General features: G+C 39.9%; 1 protein-coding gene across 6 annotated transcripts in view; it reads left to right on the top strand.

Annotated features, from left to right (window-relative positions):
* strbp (spermatid perinuclear RNA binding protein) overlaps positions 1-19,151 on the top strand; it is a 79,872-nt gene that overhangs the window by 21,042 nt on the left and 39,679 nt on the right. For all 6 annotated transcript variants that reach the window (XM_079256488.1, XM_079256489.1, XM_079256485.1 and 3 more), the window contains 2 exons: positions 2,059-2,158; positions 17,623-17,799. In XM_079256488.1, coding sequence (XP_079112614.1) covers positions 17,797-17,799 — 3 coding nt within the window. In that variant the 5' untranslated portion in view covers positions 2,059-2,158; positions 17,623-17,796. The remainder of the gene's footprint in view (positions 1-2,058; positions 2,159-17,622; positions 17,800-19,151) is intronic.

Here is a 19,151-nt window from a genome sequence, read left to right as displayed (position 1 = left end):
TCTTTTGCTTGTACTGCGCCCTATGTCTGTCATGTCTGTCCTCTTTTGCTAAGCCTCAAACTGCGCTTGAGTCAGCCTTCTTGTTTTGAGTTGTTCGGCTTATGTTCAAGACAGTCACAGAAAGCTGAATTAAGTTTAGTTTAGGGAATTAAAATAAAATCTATACCTCATTTTTAATTTCACTGGCAATATCTTTAGTAAAATTTCCCAAATGGTTATTTATAGCTAGTTTTCTAAGATGTTTTCTGTTCTCCATAATGTCTTAAAGAAAAATAAAAAGGCTAAATCAACATTGATCGCTGATGGTGGAGGCTTTAATAAATAACACTGCAAAAAGGTTAGTGTGTGCCTTTGCATTCACAAGCTGATTATAAATCTGTGTAGTGTGTGTGCATGAATCAAGGCTTTGAATAGACTTGGAACTCGTTTGTCTTGCAGAACCACGACATCCATCACACAAACCAACACCCACCTCTGTTATCCAAGGTGTGACCGCTTCTCCAAGCAGCTTACAGCAAATAATGTACATTTGCTTTGTCTTGACTTTTTTTTTTCTAGTTGCCTCATATGTGTGCCAGGGCCTGCCATCTTTAGTTTGCTGTATCTGGTTTGTCAGGATCATCTCTGTCACACGGAGAGTGGCGTGGTTACACCGTGTCTCTGAGGCTTGTGATTTATTGATTGCAATACTGTGCTCAGCTTATGGTCTGTGGGATTATTTCTGTTTTCACCCGGTTAAGATAGGTCTTAACTCAGCACATGGATACCAATCAACGAAGTTAGTCTGATGTTTCCCAGTGGTCCTACAATATGCATCTCTGCTTATTGATTTACAGTAATATGCCTGAAAACCCAGCAAGGTTAGAAAATGACTATCTGGGGCGTCGATTAATTATGGCTTCTGATTAAATGATATGTAATGGGGTGAGCTGCAGTTCTAGATAGTTAATGCCAGGTCCCCAATTTTAGTGTTGCCCCATTTTCCACAATCTGTTGCTCTGCACAGCCTCACTTCTTGCCATCTGCCACCTTAACACAATTTGTTATTCAATTCTGAAGCATGGGTGACTAAGTGATGTGATGATCCTTAACTGACTAAAATGACTGTGGATAGATGAAATCTGGATGAGCGGAGAAATGTGATGCTGCTGTGCATAAATCAGGGTTTGAGGATTGCAAAACAACACTGATCACAAGTTCACAAGCAAATGTGTTAAAGCGCTGTAAATGCAAACCCAACTGTCGGGGCAATGTTGTTTCATGAATAAGGCTCCGAAGACAAAAGGGTAAAGGGTTTTACTGGGAAACAGGACCAGTTATAGGAAAGAAATGATTTAATAGAGTTCAGATTAGAATAAAATATGGTAAACCATTTAATATTTAAACTTAGTTTAGTTGAAGATGCAGGTCAGTAGCATGCGTTTTTTGTGCCATGCAGGCATTCTGGAAGAAGAATGGGTCAGAAGTGCATTATGCAAACTTTGGAAAGCGGCTTGCCTTGGAAGGGTTTTGGTAGATAAGATAATTAGCAGCTTTTTCTCAGAGTCAAACATGTCTCAAAGGAATAAACAATATTTTCAAGTAACCTTTCTGGACGATTTACAACCAGAGCTGCGTGAAAATGGGGTTAATCATTATAGCTACACCTATGAATGAAAAAGGTAGGCCTTTTCTTTTTTGTTAGTGAAAATCTGTAAAAAAAATAAATTAATTAAAAAAAATTGGGTTTTCCATTCTCATTTTCATGTCCCTGTCCCAGTTGACTATCTATTAATTGCCTTTTGTTCAGATGTTGTCAGGAAGGAATGGGAAAAGTGATATTTTGCACAATTTAAATACAGTTCTTGCTTAACTACCTATTTGAGTGCCTGTTGGAGATTTTCAGCTTTCACCTTTCATACTTAACCTCTCTTTCTCTCTTTCTCTTCTTTTCACAAATCCAACAGTAATATTTCCTTTTCTTGCAAGCATTTGTTTTTCTCTTGTCAAGCTATACACAGTTTTTTTTAGCCCAGTCCTGCTAAACTTTAACAAACCTTTGAACGTGTGTGTCCACAGGTAGATGTAAGAACCCTGCCTGTCCCAGCTTAGTGGCTCCAGACAGACAGACGGACTGGTTGGCACTTCAGAAAGTCAGCGGATAAGAGGATAGAGGAAGGTGAGTTGACTGAGTGAGAGAATCTAGTTACCTTTCTGTCTGTGTATGTACTCTTCATCTTGAGTTTTGTGTTCCTTTGTATTGTGAAGGGTTTCTGCTGTGTAAGTGTGTCGGCTCATTATGTCCAGTGCAGCCCAATTAGCCAGAGAATAAAGCATCTTTACAGCAGGGACATTGCTACACACCCCTGCTGAGCTCAAGACAGAGTACATTTGACTGCATACATGCAAATCTTTCTGTATATCTCATGCACTTATCAGCCTGAATATATGAACTTTAATTGACCTTTTTTGTTCTGTTGATCTATTGAGCAACAGGAAATCTACCCGGTCCAGTGATTTCTCTAATTACTCATCATAGCTAATTACCACTGACTGACAGGAATTTTTTAAAACTATTTTCATTGGTGTTTGGAATTGGACTCACTACTTTTTTCTGGTGAATTTAAAATAGGTTTTGTTTTGACCATAATTTTTTTTTTTTTTTTTTTTTAGCAAATATCACAAAGCTTGAAAAAAAAAAAAAGCCACTGGCTTTGAGTGCTGCTCTGCTACTTTTTATCTTGGTCCAGATGGAAAAACTCAAATCACCTCATCTATCTGAAAAACATGCAAATCTGCACTTACAGAGGTTCCCACTTTTTGTCCGAAGTAGACCAGTTGCCATACTGATCACATAACAGAATCCGCCAGTATTAGGTAATGGTTAATGAGTTTTGATATGAGCCTTGCTTCTGTTTCTAAAATGCTGTGGTTTTATTTTTATCCCTTTCATAATGTGCAGATGGCATGTATTTTCCTCACATGAATAAACAATTTGCAGCTCTCCAAGTGGGGATAGTGGGAGGCAGTGACACATGTTCCAGTGAAGCAGGTGACAGCTAGCCGTCCGGTGCTATTGTGGAGCAGTTGTCATTGGATATTATTTTCTTTTTTTCCTTTTTTTTTTGACAGACTGCATGGTTGTTGGAGGCCACTGCACTATACATGTACTGCACATGTCTACTGGCAGTAAATGGTGTATACATAATTTGCATAACTATGAAAAGAATCAGTGTGTTTAGTGTGTGTGAATGTGCATGTGTGCACACCTGCTCTGGTTTTGCTACATTGATAAATAGTACTGCACCCCTAATGAGTGCTCGTAAAACAGAGAAGCGGGTTGAGGGTAAGACTCATGCTGGGAAGCAGCTGTCTTTTCTCAATGTTGCAATCAAAATAAGTTTCTGTCTAGTTAAACTCTTGGTTATTTGTGGCCAAACCAACTTTTCTGTAAACTGACGTGCTAAAAGGTCATGCATGCCCAACACAATGCTATTTCCTCTCTCTGCTGAAGTTATGTGGATGTGTGTTGTGTTACACGCAGGTGAGGCAAACAGTGACACTGACATAGAGTCCAGTGTTGGACCGGAGGGTCTGTTACTCATTTTGGTGTAATACAGGCATGCCTCTTCAAAAATTTATCAACATCTTTTGCTTGATTGGTTTCTAACTACCCCACACACCCCTATCTCTTTACCTGCTTATATTCTTGCTCATTTTTTTTTTTAATGTTACTTGTCTGCTTTAACAGAAGCAAAAAGCTTGTTGTCTTTGTTAGGTTTAGATGTTGACAATCCTTTTAGATTAAATACCTTTTTTAATAGACTGTCAAGAATGTTCATCCTTATAGATGCACAAAATCCTCTGATTTAGTAAACTGCCTACCTGAGAATATAAAATGGCTTTTCTGCAGCTCACCTGGTGGGTTTTCCCCACTATCATCTCGGTTGAGCCTCGGTGGGTGTGTGTGTTTCAGTGTTTACATAAATAATTTATTGTTGTAGAGATTTTAGTGCATCACTGCTGAGACCGAACCAGGCAGAGAAAATATGCTCCACTGCTCCACGTCACTGTTCGCTTAACACAGTTGTTCAGTGGGACGTTGTGTTGGTTTGTCAGTGTCGTTCACTCAGTTTAGCTTGTATTAGTGCTACTCAGAGATTTAGTCCATGAATCAGGGAATCTTTATCAAGCTAAACAGTCATATAAATTAGTTACTAGTCCTCCAAATATAATTGATAGATGACTTAGTTGGTTTATCATCATCAGTAGGCTACATGTCGCTCTTTGCTGTGTTTTGTTGTGTTGTATTGAGCAAGTTTGAACAGGCCAAACAATATTTTCTGGTTATTTCACATACCTTGTACCTGGTTTTGCTTTTCCTCATACTTTTGTCCTGCACTGCCTTTGCTTGTTTGTTCATCTTACTTGGCCTTCTGTCACAAAGTGTTTGGATTTATTACTATCTCACTCTTCCTTTTGCTTGTGTGTCATTTCTTCTGCTTTTTTTTTTTTTTTTTTGCCCCTTAGCCGCAGTGTCCTTGAGAAAGCAGTGACTTTGTCGATGAGTGCAGCAGAGCATATCACTCTCTCTCTTTCACACTTACTCCCTGATGCTCACTCAACCCACCTGAGCACACACACATTTTAAAAGGTCCACAGCGACACTGTCAAGCAGAACCAAGCCTTGCAACTCTTTTTCCTTTGTTCATCATGAATAATTCATCCTGTAATGTTGGCTACACTTCATGCAAATATTTACAAAGCTATTGCAGAGAAAAACTGGGACAATTGTCTCACAAGTTGAGCACAATTTCATCCCACCTACTGCTTAGAGAAACAGACACCAGCTATGCATGGTTTGTCCCATAAATGAGTTGTTCACAAGTAGACTGAACTGCCAGATGTGTATGTACATTATTAGAATCTGTATGAATGGTGATGCAGAGGAGCTTGCAAGATGACAAGTAAATGAGTTTTGGTTCAATTCTGTAAGACATTAAAACAAACGTGATCTAACTCACAAGATCAGTTACCATTCCTGAAAGTTTGGGGCTAAACTTGAGCAAATTGCCCTGCGTTATCCAAGTTAGGTCACAACCAGGGAAACAGGATCTCAGTGTGCCCTCCTCATTAAAGATGCCCTCCACTAATCTTGGATCTACAAAGGCCATTGTTATAGTTTTCCATAGCCCTTGAAATATAGATGGAGTGTGATTGTCTGGTTGTAAGATGAGACGTTATAGTCTCTTGATGCTGTTTGTTCTCATTGGTCTCTGTTTTCCATTAGAGTGTGTATTGGGTCACTGCTTCTTTCTGCCACCTTACGTGTTTTCTGCTGGAGATCAAGTATCTTGTGGTTAGCTAGCTGCAGTGCTATAAACAGCAGATGAGTTTTCGAAAATGCATCCTGGTTGAGTCTGCGTGTTGGTTGGAACTGGAGCTGGAACTGACTTATTTACCGTAAGTACTTTAAAATGCTATCTACATTAGGATCAGTTGTCTTCATCTATTTCAGCTTCAGTATTTCATGATAGCATCTCATTGCCGCCATGTTATCTCATTATCTCTCTGTTTGTTTGCATCTCTCTCGCGCTTCCTTATGTTTGTCCCACATTTGGCTGGAAAGGCTTCTGTAACCATGGTGACAGTCCCAAAGGAAAAAGTTGAAGACGAATCTCTTTCACACTCTCTTTTCCTCCTTCCTCTCAGGCATGGCTGCCATCTAATGCTTTCTCCATGTCTGAGCATTAAAACCCTGACAGTAGAGAGATGGAGCGTGTGACTCACATGTTGTTTTGGTTCTTTCTGCAGTCATAAACATATGCACAAGATGCGACCCGACTGCTCCCTTACTCATACAGCTAAAAGGACGTAAGATTCTCATGCACTTTGTCACTTTTCAACAATTTCAAGCTTGGTTTGTTACTTGTTAGTAAACAAGAGGATGTTACAGCCTGAAAAAAAAAAACCTCAGGGCTGATAAATGCCCTGATATGCAATACGGAACAGAAGACTGTCAGTCATCCTGCTTCTCTTTCAGGGGAAATAACAACATCGATTCAGCACGCACCCTTAACAGATCCCTTCGGTTTAAGTGGCAAAGTCTCCAGATATGCAGCGTGAAATATTTTTGTATTTCAGTCATTTAGATACATCAGTATCCTCAGAAAATCACTCTATTTCTTTTTATTAATTTCTGTTTTAAATTCAGAAGTAAGAGCAATATTCTATGTCTGGAAAATAATTGATTGATTTACTGAATTTATTGCAATTTAAAACAGACAAGTTGCTATCAGCATGTGCCAAGAAGGTGCAGTGGTAATTTAGCACCTAAAAATGTTAAGAGTATACACAGATTTCTGCATGGGCCCTGTTGCAGGTTTTTAAAGGAGTATCCACATATAGAGGATAAAACGTGGGGTGGCGGGTATTTAAATGATTCATGCAGAGTGATTTAAGTGTTACCCAGTGCATTTCACTGCCATTTGCTGCATTATTTACTGCCAAATGAAAGTATGTGTTATCATTTGCAGCTGACGTGGCTGCAATAATTGCTGTAAGAAGGAGGCATAGTTGTTGCGCAACACCTGGTGGAGGAGGAAATGTGTGAAGGAAGAGGGTTTTTTTTGTTTTGTTTTGTTTTTTTACTTCTGTATTTTAGATGCCTGTGATGAGGCTGTTAGAACAGATCACATTGTTCTTAGTTTTCTGGATGGAGTCTGAGACTGTCTTACAATGTAGTATGTAAGTTCAAACTAATGCAGTTCAAACCAGCTCTTTATTTTTTTTTTTTTTTTTTATTTATTTATTTATTTTTGTTATGTTTTAATGGTTACTCCATTAAAATCTGAAATCTCCTCATCCACATTTCCGCCCTCATTGTTTCTTTGCACGACTATAACAAAAAAGGAGGTTGTTTCAGCTTATATTTCCCAGAGGTGGCAAGTTGGCTGTGGTAGCTGTTAGTTGTGTCCAAAAGGTTTTCTCTATTACTCTTGCTTGGCTTTAATAAATCTTCTTCTGTGTGCCAGTTTAGCCACAAACTGCTATCATACATTTAAATCTAGTTAAACTGAAGAGTAATGTTATGACACGTGTGTAAAAATAGTTTGGGATTAAAGTGATCGGAGCCAAAGAGTGTATCTTGTATGTTTGAACTTAACTGGTAAATCGCAAACCAGCTTTGTCTGTGTCGCTGCTAAATGATAGGTTTCTGATTAGAAGCAGGTCTGCTTGTTTGCTGAAGTGTGTTAATGTGCAGCACTCTTCAGTTGAGCAGTCAGGGCAGTTTTAGGGCCGTACCTGCAGAACTGGACACTCCCATTGGGCAGTTTGATTCACACAACAGGTTAATTTTCCCAGTTTAGTAAATCTGCCCCTTTTGCGCTCTCCGATGAAGTGGTGGGGAAAATTGTAACTGACTTGCACCTAAAAAATATGAATATTGTTGTTTGTTTAATGAGTTTTCTTGCAATTAAACCCCGTCAAGTTACATTTTAATAATTCCTCATAATCACTAACTCGGAGAACCACAGCTCAGGTGTAAAACAGCTCTGAATTTCTTTTCATTTTACAAATCTTAATGTGTGATTTTTGTGAGACACCACAGAAAACCAAGTTGAAATTTCAAATAGACAGAAATGCAATTGTGGTTATTTATTTTAAAGTATTGATAGCGAAGCCGGTTGCAGTGTCTTGATGAAAGTTTTTCTATTTCACATTATTCATGATTATTTCATATTATTTTGAACATCTCATTTACACCTCCGTCCCTTCTACCTGTTCCCACTTTGTTCATATTTTGACCTTTGCAGATTTACTTTTTATCAAGCTATTTCGGCTTCCAACCTTCACTATTTCATCATGTCCCTTCTTTGTTCTCCTTATTTCCTGTGCATGTCTTACATTATGGCTCCATTATTCTTCTCTAAATCAGCTACACCCGTCTATTTGCTGTTCACCATTTTTCCTTTTTGTCTTCCTAATGTCACCTCCTGAAAATGTACATACATAAAAACATACTGCTTTAACATTCCTCTCCCTTCCCCATACTGTAACCCTTCTCTCATGCATTCTGATCATGTATACACTCTCTCTCTTTAATTCTCTTGTTTCTACACCCCCCAATCCCTACACACACACACACACACACACACACACACACACCTCCTCCTTAGCTCTACCCCTATTAAATCCCACCCGTTCTCCACTTTCGCTCTTCCCTGGTGTTCCTTCCCCCCTCTCCCTCAGTCCCTCCGCCTCTCCCTGATTTGGACAGAGAGAAAGGAAGGAAGTGTGTAATGACATGGCCGTATCGAGCACACTGCCAAAATTGACCTGGAATGAATAGAAGCACTGATCAGCTCAGGCTAAAGTAGTGCAGATTAAGATGTAGAACAAAAATCAAACAGCAGTTTACACTTCACTGCTCTATATATATATATATATATATATATATATATATATATATATATATATAATTTCATCAGATAAATTCCTAACACAGTTATGTACAGCAAAATACACAACAGATGGCACTGTGTGCTTGCATGTTGAGGTTGTTTTTTTTAATGCCTGCAATTATTTAAACAATGCAAGCACAGAAAACTAACTCCAGCTTGAGAACGAATTGCCAGATATTGAGATTTTGTCGTTATAATAACCAGCCAACTTGCCATTCAGTGTGAGGTTTACATCATATTCTATCACTACCCTTTCCTGACCTGAATGATCCACATGTACCACTCCATACTTCTTATGCTCTATCAGAATATATTTAAAAATGGGTTTTCTTCTAACCTGATGCACATTTTGACTGCTTCATCTCCAGATTGAACTGTTTTACTGTTTCAGGACATGCACATTTTTCAATTTAGATAGATCTTTTATAATGTATAAGTACACACACACATAAATCCACACACGGGTGGTGGTGGTGGCGGGGGTGTTACAGCTTTTTTGTGTTGGCAAACATGGGCTTAGCAGTGAAGAGCCTTTCAAGCAGGATTAAGCTGCTAAGTGTCAGCGGAGGAGACAAGTAGGCCAAAGACCACTAAGATATCACTTACACTGCAACAGTTTGTGTCTGTGTGTCTACGCATGAGTGCAGTGGCATGTTAAATTGGTAGGAAGGGGAAGTGTGCAGCGGATTATTTGCTGAAAAACAGAGGAAAGAATCTGCAGGAGACACACACACACACACACACACACACACACCAAAACTGTAGGTACATTCAGAAGTCCTCACACAGACTATGGACTGTGGAGCCTCAGCAGAGCCCTGGCAGGACCATCTGTTCCTGCTGAAATCAGCACAGCAGGAGCCTACCAGTGCACCCACACACACACACTCAGTCACACACACACACTCAATCACACACACACACACACACACACACACACGTACACAGACCTGCACACAGTTGTAGCGTGCTTCAGTTCTGGCATAGTGATAGTCTATTTATTCCTCCCACTGACGCAGAACTGAACTCACACAGTTGAGCTGAGTAATATGATGTGGACGCAGTATGACCACTATACTGCATGCATAGATAGCTCGACAGATAGATAAATAGATGGATAGATGTGACCTTAAGTTTCTCCAGTCTGATCCATCAGCAGGAACTGTGCACACTAAAGCTCACTCCTTTTTAATTATCGACCAAAGGGAGTTACACTGCCTTGTCAGTGTTATCTATTTTCCCTCCCAGAAGCAACATCAGCATTTTCCTCCTGCCATCTCATCAATACTCCATACTCTAACCTCTCCTGCCCTGCAGTTACTGTCCTGGTCAAGATTGAACTACGGGTGTAGTCAAGCTAAAAAAAAAAAAAAAGAAAGAAACTACACGCAGTCAACAATTTGAAGACTCCACTACAGAAAAAATGGCAGAAATGGCGAATATTAGATAAGATGAACCAGAGATTTCCTGCTGATATTGTTGATATTATTTATTACTCTTTTTTTTTTCTCTTTTACGAGTTTTTGTTTGCCATCTGATTGTTGCGCCAAATACAGCGTTCATAATTTGTGGCTTTTGATGGCTTTTAGTGACCCATTTTCCTGATTGCGGGTTCTCAAACTATGCAAAGATGTGATTAAAGGTAATAGTTCAACAATTGAACCATGTTATTTGCTAGATGCAGACCTGCAGTGTTAAGTTGTCACTTCAGAAAGCGTGCCAGATAAATAACAGGTTGGTGCATGTTTGATTAAGAAAATACAGCAAATCTGATTTTTAATAAAAATCCAGTGGTAAATTTAAGGTGGCAATGACTTGCAAGAGAATTTTATCTTTTTTTTTTTCTAATGGGTTTAAAAAATTTTGTAAGTAATCTGCCAGCATAATCTCAAAAGAAATGACAAACAAAGGGTGTCAAACAAAATGAAATGTGATGACAGTTTAGTGTAACACCAAGAAGACGGGGACCAATAGGTTGAACATGGACTTAATAACAGCAGGGAAACTTAAGAGAAGCAGGAGAGCTAAAATAAATTGGAACAGACCAGGTGCGCAAGTTGAGATCGGTGGGGAAATCAGCGTGCTGGTCAGTAGAAGTAATTGCTTTTTTGTGTGCATGCGTGTGTGTGTGTGTGTGTGTGTGTGTGTGTGTGTGTGTGTGTGTGTGTGTGTGTGTGTGTGTTTGGTGAGTGGTGTCAGTGTGTGTCTGCTGCAATTCTATGGAGGATTGCTTTCACTTATTCATGAAACACATCTTTCTGTCTGTATTTGACACTTTTGAAGATGTGGATCTAAAGATGGGCCACTTTTTAGAAAAATCCATTTTTATGAATAAATTTTAGTCTGCCATTGAATAAATAAATAAATAAATGAATAAAGGAGAATTTTATTTTGCAATCATAGTCCAAAACTATATAACTGCAGGGATCTATATATATAACTCGCTGTCACTTGCCCTAGTAATTACACCTGCTAGCATGTTAAAGACAGAAACTGATAGCAAATTAGATGAATTTGTATAAATTTAGCGTATATATAAAAGTATTTTTTTGGCTTTGAGAGAGATGCAACTGAGAAACAAGGATGAAAAATCCATTATAGGCGTTTGTTTCACTCCTGACACAGCTCCCCAGGTGACCTTTGTTCTAATATCCTTCCAGCATGCATTGAGCCTGCTGCAGAGCCCTGCATTAATGAGACATAATGCAGATATTATCTAGTGTTTTTTTCTATAGGATCATGTCACAGATCTGTAGGATGTGACACACGCATAAGTGCTAACAGCTTTCTGGTTTTTGTGTGTTTGTTTATCCATTTCAAAACAGCAAAACAAAGCGAAAACATTTTGAGATGAAGGATGTTGCTGTTGAGTTGTGTTGCCACCAGGGTTTCAATTACTGTATTTTTGCCTGTCTTGTGTGTCCTTATCTACAAGGGAAATGCCATCTTCATTATTGACTGGAAGGATAATGTAAAGCTGCTTCATCTGCGGGGGGGGGAAAGAAATACGGCTTATCAGAAAAGGAAATTGATGTTTATTTCTAGAAAGGAAATCAGTTATTATTGGAGGGGAAAGCCTAAAAGTGCTGAATGCTGTTTTTAGACATACTCAGTTTGGAGTTTTTGAATGTTTTTGTCTAAATTCAATGTTTTATTTACATTTTTTGTTGCACAGGCACAGTAAAATCCTGCATCTGCTATAGAAGTGGCATTGCCATTTGTGTTGTAGGAGCAGTAAAATACAGTCTTCCTTGCAGCATTACAGATTCCTCTCTTACACACTTGAATTACTGCTTCTATTTTAGGTAATCTGCATGCAACCTAATCAGTCCATCTCAACCTACCTTACAGGATGTGGAGGTAATAATGATATCCCCTTGGTAATGATGGGAAGAATTGATTCAAGAAGTGAGGCATTGGAGAATGTATACTGTAGGGAATAATTAGTTTGGATAAAGCTCACATTTAAAATGTGGGAAATGTGAACATGGAAGGACAATGCATATGAGAGTTTGTAGCCAATCTCCATTTTAATGGAAATTTAGACGTGGATTTCACGTCTTCATCATAGTGTCCTTGTCACCACGCAGGAGGTTTTCTCTGCTATCTCCGTAGCAGTCGAAAATACGTCTCTTCGATCATATTGTGTTTTATCTTTTCCACATCTTCCTGTGGCTGCATCTTTATTTCTGACTACTTTTCTCTTCATTTGTCTGACTGTTCTGCTATTTCTCACCATTTGGGGAACAGAGCTAGCTAACAGACGTCTTTGTCAGCTTGCACCTGTTCGCACATCACACACAGCCGAGATGGTTCGAGGGATGCGTATGGGAGCGTGATTCAGCATCCATTCTGATTATTTGTGCACCACTCGGACTGAAAAGTTTCTTTTTTTGTTGTGTGTGCATCCTGGTCTTCGTGGCGTGCTTAATTACAGACTCTTGTTTTGCAGACGTTTTTTTTCAGATGCACACAGAGTGACCCACAGTCACTCTGAAAGTCAGCCGCACGTGTCTTTAATAAAACTCTGCAACACACCAGCTACTCCTGCACTTGAATAGCCTTCCAGGTGTATAATGAATATCAGAAATGGTGTCGGTGGGAAAAAATTGAACGAGACCAAAAGTACTTTGCACAGAAACACTTTTTGTGAGATAAAAATCAAGAAGCTGAAATGGCTTCAAGCTGTAAGCCAAGCCATCAGAAACACCATCCATATTTATCCCTGGTCCATTTCTCTGCAAAATTTAGCTTCCATGCAGATCTGCTTCACTGAATTAAATCTAAACTCTACAATTGTATATTTGGGGGAAACAATGCATGAGAGCAGAAAAAAAAAAACAAAGATTCTGCCTAATGTTTACAGTAAAGTTTGGTATTTTGCATTGGTAAACCTACAAGCTTCTAAAAGTGCATGTTGTCATAAGGAAGTCTGAAAATCTTCTTTAGTTAGCATACAGGCTAAATCTACTCTGAGAATGCGATGGAAAAATAAGCTCTGCCAAAACTAATTAGCTCACTGTCTTGCCTTTTGTCAGTCTTCTGTCTCCCATCACTCTGTCTCTTCCACTGCTCATCATGTTTGTTGGTTATCAGATGTGAAAGGTGCAAATTGCTGCTCGCAGCAATCTCAGCAGATTTCCCCGCTTTGCTATCCCTCCATCATCTTTGTTTCTTTTATCATTTTTGTTTTTCCCGCTGCAGTGGTGTCTATTCCCTCGTGTATAAACTTTGGTAGATAATTTTATCTAATAATGATGGGACCGCATTGAGGTTTAGGAGTCGGGGTGTCCGTGTGCATGATTCTGTAATATAAAATTATATGCCTGCATACCACCGGGGGTGTTAACAAAATAGCCTCCCCTTCCAGAGTAACACATGACACACTTTAATGACCCTCAAATGTGGTGTGAAAAAATTTAGGGATGGGTACTGGTGGGAAAAGAAATGATAGCAGGAGGATGTGGGAGAAATAGAAAAGTAATTATTGATCCAAGTAAGACTAAACCACGGGAGGATTTATGAACAAACAGGCTGGTAGTTTGCTCAGGCAACACACAGCCATGCATGGTAAAACCCAGTTTACTTTAAATCCCAGTGAGATCTAGATAAGGATGTGCATATTGTAGAGCGCTTTATTGTGACAAAAGGTGAGAATTTGATGCAAAAAAAAAGTAGAGATTCTGTTCTAAGTTTAAAGATTGGATATTTTTCCTTCTTGTACACTTGATTTTGGTTTCAGAAAACTGAGGAGGAGGAGGAAAGTTCTGCGAGAAAGAAGACGCAGAATGGAATTGTTGTTTATGACTGAATTGTTCTGATAATGAAAATCAAATAGGGGCTGGCACGTTGTTATTATGCCTCTTGGCTGGGTGTTTGTGTGTCTGTCTGTGTTTGTGTGCATGCACTCTAATCATGTGCATACAGTCTTAAGTGGCCAGGCCATGTTGGAAGGAAGCCCACCTGCCTCCAGCAAAGAGCACAGCCTCTGAGGTAACTGTCGAAACACAAGTGCATAGACACAGACAGTGTTGCTGCCAGGTGTGTTGAGGAGGTAATTGTCATTGCGGCAGGCCCGAGGCCAGAAGCTTGGAGAGAGCTGAAGAAGCTGGAGAAAAAAAAAAAAAAGAAAAAAAATCGGATGTCTGTTCTCCAGAGGACTCAGCTCAATATCTTGGTGTTGTTGCTGATCAGACTCCCCTTTCTCCCACTTTGTACTCGCTTTATAGTTCAAGTCTTCCCCCTATTTCTCCCATTTGGCTTTTTACTCCTGTTTTTGTTCTTTTACAGTTCAGTTTACTTTGTCATTATGTCTAATTATTCACTTTAATTTTACTGAACTCTTCTAAGCACTGAAAACTGCCGCTTCAAGTAGGTCTTCTCCCAGAGAGACCTACTATTACATGAGTATTTATCATCTCTGTTCTCCTATAACACTTGAATGCGCTGATGTCGAGTCCAGCTCACAGTACCCTTAACACTATAGATGCTGTTTGTTGTGATGCTGGAGTATTAGAATAATTCACGAATCACGTAGAGCTACAGGTTTCTCTTTGGTAAGACGAGAATTACCAGTACAGTGTAAAAGTCTGGTGTCTGTAGTTTCATTTGGATTCTGGCCTTTAAAAGTCTGCATTGTTATCTTTGTTGGTGCAGTGCTGAGATTGTGGGTTTTGCAGCTCAAATCCAATAATCAGGCTCTGGCCTGCTGGAGCTGGTTTAGATTGTAATGCTTTATGTTTTTTGGTTGTTTGTCAACGTGTGTGTATGTCCATCCAGTTCTCAGGATTACAACATGTCTGGATCATCATGAAAGAAATTCTTGAAATGTTCACTTTTCTGTACAAACATCTCGAGCCTGCCATGCAGTCGCCTCTGTGAGCATTCTCCTTACTTCCAGTCAACCAGCCTTTGTAGTATTCTTGTAAAGTGTTCTTGAGCAGTAGGTCTCCAGGTTTTTTTGTAGATCTTTAGAAGTTTTATTTCCCTTTTGCTGTTTTTACAGTTCAGCAGTGTACATGACCTTTTTCACAGGATTATGTTGGGTGTTTTTTCTTCTTTTTTTAAGCCACTTGACACCTATTAATCATTCAGGCATTAAAAAAAAGCACCTAACTCACGGGATGAACCAGTGTTGTTTGCCCTTAGTAAACAGAGCCAGGTTGAAATTGATTCTTTTCGACACTTTGCTAGTTGCAGCCTGTTGCAAAGACACAATCTGTTACATTGACTGTGAACTAAGGAGGAAGTACGATGTACAGAAAGTTGTTGAGGCTGCATGCTCTGGTAGCAACATCAATATCCTGCTATATAATCACAAAACCAGTAGTTGTTTGCTTCTCTCTAAGGGTTTAAAATGCTGTATATTGGAATTTTGATGCTCATTTGCTGGCTTGCATTCTTGCCACTGTGCTCTTCAGTATTTGCTCATTAAACAACATTTAAGGTTTTAAGGTATCTGCTTAACAGTCTAAACTAATCCTCAAGAATCCTACAAATTGAGTATTGCTATCATATCATGTACCATTGTGTATTTTTTTAAAAATGCATATGTGTATAAAAACTCTAAATGAATAAAAAGGTGACAGTTGTCACTAATAAAATGATGGAGTGTGCTTTGCTGTCTCCACCTTAATGTGCAACCCACAAATCTGTCAGATCTTTGAGAAGGAAACCCGTCTGAGCACATTGTCATTGTTGTGGTTGGAGTTTGGCCACATGTCTCTGTGCACTGGTGGTTATGCTGTTTAAATGTGTTGTTGTGAACAGAAGCGTTGTGTAGGAGTTCACCTCGGTTCGCTCCATCCAGATCAATCTGCTCTGTTTTTTTCATGCCAACATGTTTAATCTTCACAGGCATAAGATAAACAAAAAGAGATTTAAATGAACCCAAATGGACCTTTTTCATAGTTTTCAGCTTTTTACTGATGAATAGATAATTCTTTATTATTACACTATTACTACACCACGAACTCAATGGAAGCAATTTTGCCACCCGTGAAATACTCCATGCATTATTTAATCCTACCCGCACCATGTATCCTTATAATTTATTTTATTATACTGTGTACTTAATCATTTACTTATTTTTACTTTTTTTTTCTCACCATGTACTATTATTGCGCGCTGATAGCACTTCTGATTTTAGTGAGTCAAACTGTTCTTCTCATACAAAGCCTTTCATTGCATCATTGACCTCAGGTTGAACATGTACATGACAAATAAACAATCTTGAAATGTTGAACCTGATTAAAAATTAGTTTGGCATTGAACCACTGAATAGTTCTCCTGTGCGAACTCCGCACTTTGAATTAAAACAGAGAACTTTTTCGCACACTTTTGTTTGGAAATGTCTGCGTGCATCCAAAATTCTCATCATGTCATGCACTTGAAGGGTCACCACTGTGAAATTGTACTATTTGACTTATGTGATCTGCTCTGCAAATTTAGTAACAGATTAGATATAACTTGGCTTTCCAATTATTACGTAATTGCCCAGTCGCTGTGGTTTGAGCTGACTTTGATCATTTTGTGGAAGGACTGGAATAGTTTCCACTATAAGCCATCTCTGATGAAACAGAAGTGTTGTAATTCTGTGACAATTTCCTAGCTGTTGTCTTCCTTTAATGCCTTCTTTTTCTGCTTTGCTTTTAATGGTGCCAGCTCTTTTATTTGGTTGTGTTTTAACGTGAAGCATTTATTGACATTAATGTTGTGGATTTAGCAGCAGAACCAGACAGGGCAGCATCTCCGTGGGCACATTTTGTTATTAAGCCAAACAAAAGAAGAAGAAAAAGGCTCAACAGCCCAATAAGTTGTGGGAGGTAATTTGTCAAATTTGCAGAAATAAGGTGGCAGTCAAAGGTGCTAAGACCATTAATCCATAACTAATTGCTGTGAATAAGCAAATGGAAGTAAAAGTCAAATCAATGGTAGGTGTGTTTTTTTGGGGGGGGAGCTGTTTCTTTTTCTGGAAACAGATTATAGAGCAGCTTACAGTTTGTTCATCACCTGTTTCTCTGTGAAATGAACAGGGTGTGTTAGCCTCAAGTGTGTAACCCAGTGTATGAAAACAAGTACATGTTTGTATTACATCCCCCTCCCAGAGACCCCCTGCTCATGAAATATGAATGAAGGCCTGTGTGGGTCCTTATGTGCATTTGTGTTTGTCCACATTTATCTGCACAGGGACTGATCAGCCAGTCTGTCAGATCTTTTACACGAGGACAAACCCTCCACCTCTGCTGAGGCAGGTGTGTGTGTGTGTGTGTGTGTGTGTGTGTGTGTGTGTGTGTGTGTGTGTGTGTGTGTGTGTGTGTGTGTGTGTGTGTGTGTGTGTGTGTGTGTGTGTGTGTGTGTGTGTGTGTGTGTGTGTGTGTGTGTGTGGACTGAGAATGAAGAAGGGAAATCTATATGTGACTGAAGCTGAGGATGCCATGATGAGCTTATAACTGCTGGGCTCTCATTGATCAGTGTGTAATTTATACGTCTGCCATCTTTTAATCTGTTTTGCAAGTATTAAGATTCAGCAAATGTGCATTTCTTCATTGTGTTTTTTATCTAGAGTACTGGAGAAACAGCCCTGCAATTTCCGCCAGACACACCATCCCGTAGTTGTTGCAATATTGATCAAACTTTCATCCATCTCTCTTCCTCCTCTCTATTGTCTCTCCTTTAGAAGGCAGCCTCTTTGGAGCGGTGGCCAGCGTGAGAGCAGAGCACATGAGGAGCAGAAACGACGCGTCATCAACATCCTGACGAGTAACCTTGCTTCTGCACCCCACCACGCACCCGCCAGCTCCTGAAGTGGGCGTCAGCAGGAAGGAAACAAGCGACCACTCCTCCTGCCGGCATGGTAATACACTCATTGTTCATAGGTGCTGGAGGTTTGGGTGTGTGTGAGTGTGAGACTGCGGATCGCCCACAATGGAGAAAAGACTTCACCAGACTAGAAGGTGTAAAAGTTAAATCTGATAAGTTTTTCTTTTTTAGAAAAGACATCAGATAGTGTGTCCAAGGCTGCCGGATAGATTGCTGATAAAAAGCTCTTTCGTTGTCGATGGGGAAAGATGAGAAGGAGAACGGGACGAAGAGACAGAGGAAGTGAGGAAAATGTAGAACAATGGAAGGAAACAGAAGGCTGTTTCGGGGGTGGGGGGGTGAAAAGGAGAGTAGTGATTAACAGAGAAAAAAATTAATTACGTCTGTTGGCTTTTTCAGCACATTTTTTCAGCTTTTTATTGTGAATCTGGACTTGAGCTCTATTCTTTACCATTATATCAGGATATTGTGTCTAAAGCTCAATATTCACCTGATTTGGTCAAATGATCTGAGATGAATAATTAATTTTTCTTTAGTAGCATTTTTATGGTGATCCAATTACTTGGATTTGTGTGTAAAAGTGTAGAAATCATGTTTTTTTTCCTTATGTTATCAGAAACATAAGAGGGTTTTTTAGAGGAGGGGGAAAAAAAACTGCTGCGAGAAGGGCGACTATAGGAGGAGGAGGAGGAGGAGGAGGAGGAGGAGGAGGAGGAGGGGGGAGGAGGGAGGAGGAGGAGGAGGAGGAGGGGGGAGGAGGAGGAGGGGGAGGGGGGAGGAGGAGGAGGAGGAGGAGGGGGGGGGGGAGGGAGGGAGGAGGAGGAGGAGGAGGAGGAGGAGGAGGATGATCAAAGAGTGCAGTGGAAGGAGAGAGAATGACAAGAGGGAGCTGATAAGACCATAAAAACGAAAGTGATGGACAGAAGCATGGGAGATGAAAAGCAGAAAGGATGTTAAAAGCAGAAAAGGAGGTACACAGTGGAGAAGTGGGGAAAAGAGGAGGGGTTAGGAACTGAGTGAGGTAGAGGTAGAGTATGAGTGAGACGAGGGATTGATTAATGGTCTTGGCCTGTGACAGTGGGAGCTGCTCCCCATGGGGTTGGGGGCGGGGGGGAGCAGAAGATAAATTATTAAAAACTGGAACAAGGGGAAGGAGGAGGGAAAATGGGTACATGAAGCAAGTAAGTGGAAATATGGTTTGTGAGGAAGGATGGAAGAATAAAGAACAGAGGAGGAAAAAAAGGAACGGAGCGTCGGCAGGAGAAAAATGCATGATTGAAAGAAAACAAGGCTTTACTGAAGGTGCTGAGGTTGGGCATTGCAGGAAGGGGGGACATGGCTGAGCTCATAAATAACCAAGGGTAATGAGACCAGTGCATGCCAGTG

The sequence above is a fragment of the Telmatherina bonti genome (assembly GCF_933228915.1).
Source record: "Telmatherina bonti genome assembly, chromosome: 17".
Lineage (NCBI taxonomy): Eukaryota > Metazoa > Chordata > Actinopteri > Atheriniformes > Telmatherinidae > Telmatherina > Telmatherina bonti.
The sequence above is the reverse complement of the archived record's forward strand: the minus strand, read 5'-3'. Positions and strand labels throughout refer to the sequence as shown.